The sequence below is a fragment of the Pseudopodoces humilis genome, chromosome 19 (assembly GCF_049639895.1).
Source record: "Pseudopodoces humilis isolate 2021_Gansu_Grassland_sample_001 chromosome 19, ASM4963989v1, whole genome shotgun sequence".
Taxonomy (NCBI): domain Eukaryota; kingdom Metazoa; phylum Chordata; class Aves; order Passeriformes; family Paridae; genus Pseudopodoces; species Pseudopodoces humilis.
Window position 1 is genome coordinate 7,672,079 of NC_142218.1, and position 9,401 is coordinate 7,681,479.

The following is a 9,401-nucleotide window of genomic DNA, read 5'->3' on the forward strand; positions in this document are numbered from 1 at the left end:
TGGCACCCTTAACCACTTCAGGGCCAGCCACAGCTCCCCTGGGCAAAGAGGCACCAGTACCCACCAGCCCTTGCCTGGACATCCCACCCGATATGGGCATATGCTGAAGATGTGAGGACACGTCTGTCTGACTGGCAGCTGATCCATCCAGTCACTTTCCCTTCCCCCACTCCCCTGGGGTGCTCAGAGCTGTTGGGTGTGTAGACCAGAAACCCCTGGCACTATGCTTGCACAGCCCTGCCCAGGACGTACCAGGTGGTCCCTGTCCTCAGCACAGCCTGGACCCATTCCCTCTAACACAGAGATGAGATTCTGCTTCCCATCCTCATCTCACTCATCCTGCGACTGTCAGGCCCCACAGGTGGGAGCAGGACCTTCCCAGCCCCTGGACTGGCAGGTGTGGTCTGTGGGCAGACCTGTACATTTATTTACAAGAAGGCGAGCGCTGTGGAGGGTTCCATTATGGGGCCGTGGCTCCTGCCCAGAGGGGACAAGCCTGAAGCCCCTTCCCCTGCTGCAGCCGGTGTAGGGGTGAGGGGTAATGTTTCCCTGTGTCTCTCCCCAATGTTTTTCCAGCAGGCACAGAGGGCAGAGGCAGCTCCAGAGCAAACACGCAGCCTTGGCTTGGGGGAACTCAACCATGGCAAAAGCCAAAGCTGGGGGACCTCTGCCAACCTCCCATCCCCTCCTGCAGTGGGCAAGGCTGGACGCTGCAAATCCCAGGGGATGCCCATCCTCTGGCAGCACCGGGGAGGCCCAAGGGGTTCAGACAGAGAGGACGGGGATCGGGACAAGGCGCGGGAGCTGGAGCAGCAGCCCTGCAGCCCCAGCAGGTCCCGCGGAGCCCCCGCACGGGGCGGGGGAGCAGTTCCGGTGTGTTGGTGGTCGGGTGAGCGGTGCCGGCCGGAGCGGGGAGCGCGGGCCAGCTGCTCTGCATTAACCCGCCTCGCTCATCGCGATCTGCCGGGGACGGGTGAAGCAGAGGTTGTGTTTTTCCCCCGCTGGCAAAACCGAAGGGCAGGGAGGGCAGGAGGAACACAAAGCCTCCTTCTTTCCTCTTTGGCTCCCAGCTGGGGACGCCGCTGGAAGCGTGCTTGCTGCTTCCTCCCTTCCTGTGCGAGCAGCAGCTCGGGGCCAGCTCCGCTCCCACATGCCCCGCTGGCCGGGAGGAGGTGCTTGAGCCCCGGCTCCGGTGCCAAAGCATCGGGGTGAGGGTCCGCGGTGCCCTCCAGCATCATCGCCGAGCCACAGAGCTGGGAAGGGAGGTCAGGCAGTGAGTGCAGGGGCCAGCGGCAGTGGAGGCGGCATTTACAGGCAGAGAAGGCACATTTTGAGTCCAAAAGCAGCAAGCACCAGGTGGCCGAGGCGGCGGGGTCACACCGGAATGGCCTTCCTCCTCTGAGGGCACATAAAGGAAGCGTGAGCAGAGCAGAGATGCTGCAGGTCGGGCATCACGCAGACAGGCCAGGGCCAGTGATGAGATCAGAAACCTTCACTCCGGAGCAGCTCCACAGTCTGAGGAGATCCCGACAGGAGCATCGGCTCGCTGGGAGTGAGGAGGGCTGGAGCCTCAGGAGCCTCAAGGCCACTGCGAGCACCCCCAGCGGTGATGTGGTCCTCAGCGCGGTGGGACCAGCTCCAGAGCTGCTCCAGACTGGTGGGGGGGTCCCTCTCAAGTGGTTCCTTTCTGGCCTCGGCTCACCCTGGGAGCCCAGCTCAGATGCCCAGCGCTGTCAGGGACCCCGAGCTGGTGATCTTCCTGAAGCGGTTGGCAGCACACACCCCGATGAAATTTTTCTGTGAAAGGGAACAGGAAAGATTCTCATCCTCTGGCATGGGCTGTGGCACTGAAGGTTGAGCCAGACCCCGCTCTGAGGCCTGACACTACTCCTGCCCCTAAAAGCTGCTCTTGGGATCGGCTCAGGAATAACCACCACAAAGGGACCTATTCTTGGTGCGGGTGTTATCTCAGGGGCACCCACGCTCAAGGGTCCCCAGCCCTGTGTCCCAGCAGCACAGCGAGAGGGAGCTATTCTCCATGCTCCAGATGCTACCCACCAGGACAGCCCCCTCTCAGGCCCCTCAGAAGCTGCTGACCCTCATGCCCTTGCTGGACCCCGCACCTTCCAGCGCCGCCTCATGACGTATTTCTTGAGCAGCACTTGGGACTTGAGCCGCCGGTTGGAGCGTTTGGCCTTTTCTGCCAGGTTATTGAGCCAGGGATGCTGCAGACACTGGTCAGCACTCATCCGGCCACTGGGAGAAAGAGGAGCCCGTGTCAACCCTGCTCAAGCCCCTCACCCCCAACCATGCCCTTCTCCAGCCACTCCAGAGCCCCCAAACCCCATAACCCTGCAGGGAAGAAACAGATGGAAGGATGTGCCCAGGGACTGGTGGAGCTGAGCAAGACTCTGAGGGGTTCAGCACATCCTCCTTGGGACAGGTGTCCCTGCAGGGATACAGGGCTCTGTTGGGGACAATCAGAGTGGGACAGAGCCCCATGGGGTTAATTCAGTGCTGGACCCAGGGGATGCTGCTAGCCCTGGTGAAGAGGCAGCATTTGATGACCAGGCCAGCTCTGGGGATGCCCATCCCAGGACCCTGTGGCCACTGCCAGCCTCACACCTCTTATCCTTGATGATGAGGTTGGAGACGAAGTCCTTGGCCTCATTGGAGACACTCTCAAAGGTCTCCTCGTCGAAGTACCAGTTGGCAGCCAGGACATTGTTGAGTGTCTCGGTATCATCGTCACCCAAGAAGGGGGAGAGGCCGCTGAGCCTGGGGGTGCAGGGAAGTGAGGAGTCAGGTGTTCTCAGGCTTCAGCACCTCCCAGACCCCCTGGAACAGAGCCAGTCCGGCCAGGGATGTTCCAAGGATGTGCTGCCACCGTCCTGTTCTCCTGATTGCCACCGGGATGAGCCTTTTCCTGCCCCCCAGCCCCACACAGCCACCTCCCCATCCAGGACCCCCCCCAACCTGCCACCCAGGAGCCTGGGGACAACTCTGCACCCAGGGGAGCTGTGCCCCAGCACACCACAGCTCCCCAGCATGGCACTGGCAGCCCCCACCCAGCCCTGACGTACAGCATGTAGGTGATGACGCCCATGCTCCACATGTCCGTGGAGTAGGAGACCTGCTCGTAGTTGACCACCTCAGGGGAGAGGAATTCAGGGGTGCCAAAGTTCACTTTCAGCTTCTCGTTGGGATTGTACCTGCAGCCGAGGAGTGGTGCAAGTCAGCAGAAGGGGGACAGGCTGCACCCTCAAACCACTGCCTCTCTCTCAGCGGCCCTCCCCAGATAGTCAGAGATCACCGTGGCCAAAGTAATGGCCTAGAGCACGTCCTGGGGCTCCTGGTACCCAAAGGCACACAGAGATGAAGGACAGAAGTGGAACAGGGAGGTGGGACAGAGCTGAGAAAAAACCTCACCTTCGAGCCAGCCCAAAGTCGATGATCTTCACCATGTGCCCGGTGGCACTGACACAGAGGATGTTCTCGGGCTGTGGGGACAGGGTGACCATTGTCCCACCACCAAGAGAGGACATCCCCACTGCACAGATCCAGCAGCCCATGGGTCCTGCAGCTGACCCACACTAGAGCAATGCTGACCCACAGGCATCCCCCCCACAGCTAGCCAGTGTCCTGCTGTCACCCTTGGCCCTGCCATTGTCAGCCCCCAGCCCCGCACCTTGAGGTCGAGGTGGAGGACGTGCATGTGGTGCATGAAGCGGATGCCCTCGCAGATCTGCCGGACAAACACCATGCAGTCCACCTCTGTCAGGTGGTAGTCGTCATCGATGATCCGCTCAAAGAGCTCACCACCCTCCACACTGCATGGGGATGGACCATGGGGTCACTTTGGGGGGACTCCCTGCCCCAAGCCATCCTCCTGTAGAGCTCTTTTCCCTCCTGAGGACTCTGGCCCAGATCCACCATGGAGGTGCTGGTCAGAGCCAGAGTGGGATGTGGCATTTTGGGGCTGCACAGCCCCAGGGTAGGCACACGCACTCACAATTCCATGAAGAGGATGATCTCCCGGGGTGTTTCTATGGCATCGTAGAGCTGGATGAGATTGTGGTGGTTCAGCTGGTTCATCACATCGATCTCCAGCAGCACCATCTCCTGCAGAAGGAGCCCCAGTGTGGGGTGTCAGCCCTGGCTGTGCCACTGGGACAGGCTGTGTCCCCACACCAGGGGCACACAGAGTGTAACACTGCCCGGCATCGTTCAGACCTTGTCCTTTGCTCCCTGCTTCCGGATCACTTTGGCTGCCAGCTTGAGCCCTGTCTCCTTCTCTGTGCATGTGTGAACTTCACCAAACTTGCCCCTGTGGAGGAAGGAGGAAGGGAGAGAAGGAGAAGTGCTCACACCATCAACCACCCAGGCTGCTGGGGACCCTGACACTGCACTGTGCTGCTGCTCTGCACTGCCCAAGGCACCCATCCTGCCTGAGGCACCCACCCATCATGACCAGAGGAGTCCCAAGGCCACTGCTCAAGGCTGAAGAGCAGCTTGGGACAGTGCCAGGAGAAGCGCTGGGGCCGCTCCTTACCCCCCCAGGATGTCCTTGGAGCTGAGGCTGAACTGGGAGCTGACACTGGCGGAGCGCAGGGTGACAGTGCGATGAGCGAAGGGCGCTGGCGGTGGAGGGACATCATCTGCCCACAGACAAAGAACAAGGTGAGAAGGGAATCTGCTGTCCAGGGGACCCCACTTCTGGGTACCCTGAGTGAAGACAGGCACCCAGCCAAGCCCGTGGGTGCAGGATGTGGCCAGGTACTGAGTGCTGGGCTGTGAGCCAGAGGTTCCTGGCTCAGGCTGCGCTGGATGATGTAGCAACCCCTGAAGGGTTCCTCGCTATTGCCCACAGCATTGCCCTTGTGCACAGCACCAGCCCTGCTCCACGGCACCCACCCTGCTCCACAGCACCCACCCTGCTCCATGGCACCCATCCCAATGCATGGTACCCACCTTACTTCATGACAGCCACCCCCACCAACCCACATTTACCATTTACCCTTTTCAGGCGATGTTGTTGTCTGTCACTCTCTCCAAGCCAACCCCACTCCATGCCACCACCTCCTGCTCACCCTCCCAGGACAGATCCCATTCACAGGGCACCCCATGCACACACTCCTGAGCCACCCTTTCCTAGGTGAGAGCAGGACTCAGCCTCACAGGGATCCCCACAAGCACCCACTGCCCCAAAGCCCTGCCATCCCCACAAGAAGAATGGTGCAGGATATGAGGACATGCTGTTCCCTGCCACCAGCCAGCCAGTCACTGTCACTCCCCAGGCTCCTCTTCCTCACAGGCCAGGAAGGGACCCAACATATTTAGCCCTGTTTACAGTGAAAGGGGAGCTCAGAGGCCATGAGGCAGGTGACAAGCCAAGGACAGGAGCTGGCAACACAGAGGGCAGCAGGCAGGGCCATGGGGTTCCCAGGCTGTCACTCCACAAGAGTGTCCAGGGCATAAGGAAAAGGCAGGTACCTCATGGCCTTACCCAATATCTCAAAAGGGTCTTCCTTCCCAAAATCAGGGGTGAGGTAGGGGCTGGGGGGTGGCTTTGCCTCTGTTAAAGATGGTTGCACCCCAGGTCCAGGTTGCTCCACCATCCCAGCAGGATCTGGGGGCTGCCCTGTGGCACTGGGCAATGTCCTCTCCTGAGGGGTGCTGGCAGGTTCCAGGGGCTGCAGGTTCTCCAGGGCTGGTGGGCCAGAGCCAAGTTCTGTCAGACCCTCTTTTGGCTCCACCATCGTGGTCTCCTCTTCTATTGTCTCCATCTCTGCCACCTCTGCCCAGGGCTGCTCCTCCCTGGAAGCAGGAGTGGGAGGTGAGCAGAGCCCAGCCAGCAGCTCCCGAGCCCAGCACCCAGAGACCCAGGGCTCCCTGGAGCAGCAAGGGGGATCCCCCCATCCCAGGAGGGTGTGGGTACCTGTGGCAGGCAGCCGGGCAGCTCAGGCTCTGCAGCAGAGCCGGGTGCAGGGGCTCAGGGATCGTTGGTGCCTGCCCCTCTGTCCCCTTTGACACTTCCTCTCCTTCACCCTTAGCCTTCACAGCAGCCATGGCTGCTGCCTCTGTGGGCTCCACAGCCCCATCCCCAGCCTCTGCTCCAGGTGTGGGAGGCTCCACCTCTTTAGCTTTCTTTCCTCCATCCTGAGCCTTTGCAGTAGCTGGGACCTTCTCCTTTTTAGGATCTTTCCCTTCGTTTCCAGCCTTTGATGCAACCGTGGATTTTTCCACCTTTGCAGTTTTCTTCCCTCCATCCTGCACCTTCACAGCTGCTGGGGACTTCTCCTTTGCAGGTTCTATTTTGTCTCCACCCTGAGCCATTTTTTCAGCTGGTGTTTTCTCTGCCTTTGCTTCTGCCTTCTCTATATCCTGAGCCTTAGCAGCATCTAGGGCTTTCTCCTTTGCAGGAGTTATGGCTTTCTCCTTCACTGAAGCTGTGGTTTTCTCCTTCACTGAAGCTGCAGCCTTCTCCTTCACGGGCTCCTCTTTGCCTCTGTCCAGAGCCTTTTTAACTTCTGGGGGTTTTTCTGCCTTTACCACTTCATTCTCCCCACTCTGAGCCTTTGCAGCATTTGGGGTCTTCTCCTTTGCAGCATCTGGGGTCTTCTCCTTTGCAGCATTTGGGGTTTTCTCCTTTGCAGCATTTGGGGCCTTCTCTTTTGCTGCAGCTGTGGTTTTCTCCTTTGCTGGCTTGGTAGCAGCTGGTGCTTGCTGTTCCTTTGCATCTTGCTTCCCTTCATCTGGAGCTTTAGCAGTGGCTGGGACCTCCTGTTTTGCAACCACTGTGATTTTCTCCTTTGCCGGCTCTCCTTTGCCTCCATCCTGAGCCTGAGCTGCAGCCAAAGCTGTCTCCTCCATAGGTTTTGCCTTCCCTCCTTCAGAGTTTGCTGCAGCCAGAGCCTTCTCCTCAGTGGACTCTGCTTTTCCACCACTCTCAGCCCCCGACCCACCAGGTGCTTCCTCCTTCTTGGGCTTGTCCTTTCCTCTATCCTGTGCCTCAATTACAGGCAGGCCCTTCCTCTCCATGGTCTCATCCTTCCCTCCATCCTTAGCCTTTGCAGCAGCTGAAGCCTTTCCTCCTTTGAGCTCTCCTGTAGCTGGAGCTTTCTTCTTCTCAGGCTTGTCTTTCTCATCCTTCCCTACACCCTGGGCCTCGGTGGCAGCTGGCACCTTCTCTCCAGTGGGTGCTGCCTGCCCTTCTTCAGATGCTGCCTGTCCTCCATCATGCTGCACAGCCTCTCCTGAAACTGCTTCCCGTCCATCCTGGGGCTCTGGAGCAGCCAGAGCTGTCTCCTGCTCCAGCTCTGTCTTCCCTCCTCCAGGCTCATCTGTGCCTTCATCCGGTGCCACGGTGGCGGCTGCCGCTGTCGCTGTTTCGGGCTGGGCAGCCTGGGGAGCTGCAGGTGCTGCGCTGCCCTGGGCCTGGGGGGGCCCCGTGCCCCCAGTGTCGGCACCACCCGCGCCTCCAGCCCGCTCCATGGGACACTCCAGGCGGGAGGCGGCTGCCCTGCGGTGCTGCCGGTTCGGCGGGGCTCCTGCGGGAGAGAAAGCAGCAGCTGAGGACTCGCCGGACCCGACACCCTACAGAGGGGACGGCAGGACTCGGGCAGTGGCTCTGCTCCTGCAGGGATGAGCTGCTGCCATCCAGCAGGGAACTGTGCCCCCGCCGCCCAACCGGCAGCTCCCGGGCTGGTGGCACCGGGCCAGGGACCCCACGTGGCCACCAGTCCCGGCACCGTCCCATTGTGCCCCGATATCTGCCCCACGGTGACTGATCGATGGCCTGACCCCGGCACCTGTCACCGGGTGCCTGGGGCCTCCGACGTGCAAACAGCCAGGGCGGCGCGGCCAGGGTGACAATTTAAGGCCACATCCCACCGTGGCAGGGCAGCAGCCAGCGGCTCTGGCCCCCGGCTGGCAGTGGCGATCAGGAGAGGTGAGCATTCCCGGCACGGCCCCATCGTTGCTCCCCCTGAACCACAGAGGAGGTCCAGCCATGCAGGGATACCCTGTCTGCTCGGGGGCCACACAGACCCCTGCACCCAGTGGCTGCCAGCACTGCTCTTTCCCCTGCCCAGGGGTAACCAGCTCTGCCAAGGGGACCTGTTGGTGCCCAGCACCTGATCCTCAAATCCCCATTCTGCCCTGGGCTCCACTCCTTCCTGTGCCCAGTCATCTTTCCTCATCCTGTCCCAAAACACCCCCCTGTGCAGCCATCCAGAGCCCAGGACAGCCCAGCCCCAGAATAAACCCAGCAGCGACCATCCCAGTAACAGCGAAGTTGTTTGCTGGTCTGCTGGACCGGGAGGTGTAGCAGAGCAGTCCCTGGGAGAGCGTTGCCACATCCCACAGCTCAGCACAGGAAGCCCACGGGGATGGAGGTGTTCTTCCCAAGGCTGGGGGCTCCGCTATCCACAGGACCCCCCACCTCCATGGCCCAAGTCAGAAGCCACAGGGACCCCCTCGGTGCCGTTACCTGGGTGCCGGTGCAGTGGGTGGTCAGGGAGGCAGCATCCGCACTGTGACAGCGCCGGAGGGAGCAGCCTCTTCTATCCCGGGTGTAACGGAGCCGGATTAGTGCAGGCAGAGGAGGATCCTTTACAGCAGCGGGAGCCGGCCCACTTCGCCTTTCCCAGCACCTGTTACTGCTGGAGCCCGTTCAAAGGACACGCCACTCTCGCCTGTCCCCCGTGGGCTGGGGACACGCACACAAGGGGCAGGGGACAGGGATGGACTTGCCTCCTGCACCGGCACAGCACCACAGGGAGGGCTGGCACTGGACACAGTGGCACCCCAAAACCATCCCATGGGGGTGGCCTGGGTGAGCTGGACAGGGTCCAGGTTGCTAAGGCCCTCCAAGGTGCCCACAGGTGACACGAGGTGGCCACTGGCCAGCCCATGGGGGTGGTAGCCAGGAGCAACTGGTGATGGTGCTGGTCCCTGTGCTGCTGAGCTCTGCCCACTAGCGCTGGCCCTTTGGGAGACCGACTCCAAAGGACCCTGTGCTCTGTGGGTATGATGTGGCACCTCTGGACACTGCCACTGGGCCTTGATGAAAGTGACAGAAGCTGGGAACTGGGCACTGGCCAGCAGCTACAACCTTCCTTAGGAACAAGTTGAAAGACTTATTTTCTGCAAAATCAAGTGTTTTGGGAATCAGGGAAAAAAAGAGAGGAGCTGGAAGCTCCAGGGGGGTTGGGCTGTGGGTATGGGTGCTGCACAGGCATTGTCAGCTCATTCTGGGGTGCTGCACCCCAGGACACACCTCAGGCACTGCGTGGGGAATCCTGGCGTTTGCTGGAGGAGTGGGACTCTCCCCAGACCAGGTGCCTGAGGTTACTCTGGGCTCCTCCAGTCTCAGCCCCTGACAGCTGCCAGCCTGGTCC

The 9,401-nt window shown here is 60.8% G+C and overlaps 1 protein-coding gene across 2 annotated transcripts; it reads right to left on the minus strand.

The window, feature by feature from the left end:
- Positions 1–388: 388 nt before the first annotated feature.
- MYLK2 (myosin light chain kinase 2) lies at positions 389–8,580 on the minus strand. Of its 2 annotated transcripts, XR_001331594.2 has the most exons (13): positions 8,492–8,580; positions 5,939–7,550; positions 5,507–5,817; positions 4,553–4,658; positions 4,234–4,327; positions 4,013–4,122; positions 3,689–3,830; positions 3,430–3,500; positions 3,084–3,212; positions 2,626–2,778; positions 2,124–2,256; positions 1,491–1,797; positions 389–1,398 (listed from the first exon to the last, which is right to left on the minus strand). XR_001331594.2 is itself a non-coding variant. In XM_014254249.2 (12 exons), the coding sequence occupies exons 2-12, from the start codon at positions 7,492–7,494 to the stop codon at positions 1,717–1,719; spliced, it is 2,886 nt and encodes a 961-aa protein (XP_014109724.2). In that variant the 5' UTR covers positions 7,495–7,550; positions 8,492–8,580; the 3' UTR covers positions 389–1,716. The 2 variants fall into 2 exon arrangements, 1 of the variants encoding a protein (XP_014109724.2); XM_014254249.2 differs by having other exon boundaries at positions 389–1,797.
- Between the last annotated feature and the right edge of the window lie 821 nt (positions 8,581–9,401).

Bases quoted from the DNA above. Each gene is read 5' to 3' on its own strand.
- MYLK2 (XM_014254249.2), bottom strand. From the start codon at position 7,494: ATGGAGCGGGCTGGAGGCGCGGGTGGTGCCGACACTGGGGGCACGGGG. The intron at 4,123-4,233 runs GTCTGAACGATG...CTCCTTCTGCAG, and splicing joins AGCAGGGAGCAAAGGACAAG to GAGATGGTGCTGCTGGAGAT. The intron at 3,831-4,012 runs GTGAGTGCGTGT...ATCCCCATGCAG, and splicing joins ATCATCCTCTTCATGGAATT to TGTGGAGGGTGGTGAGCTCT.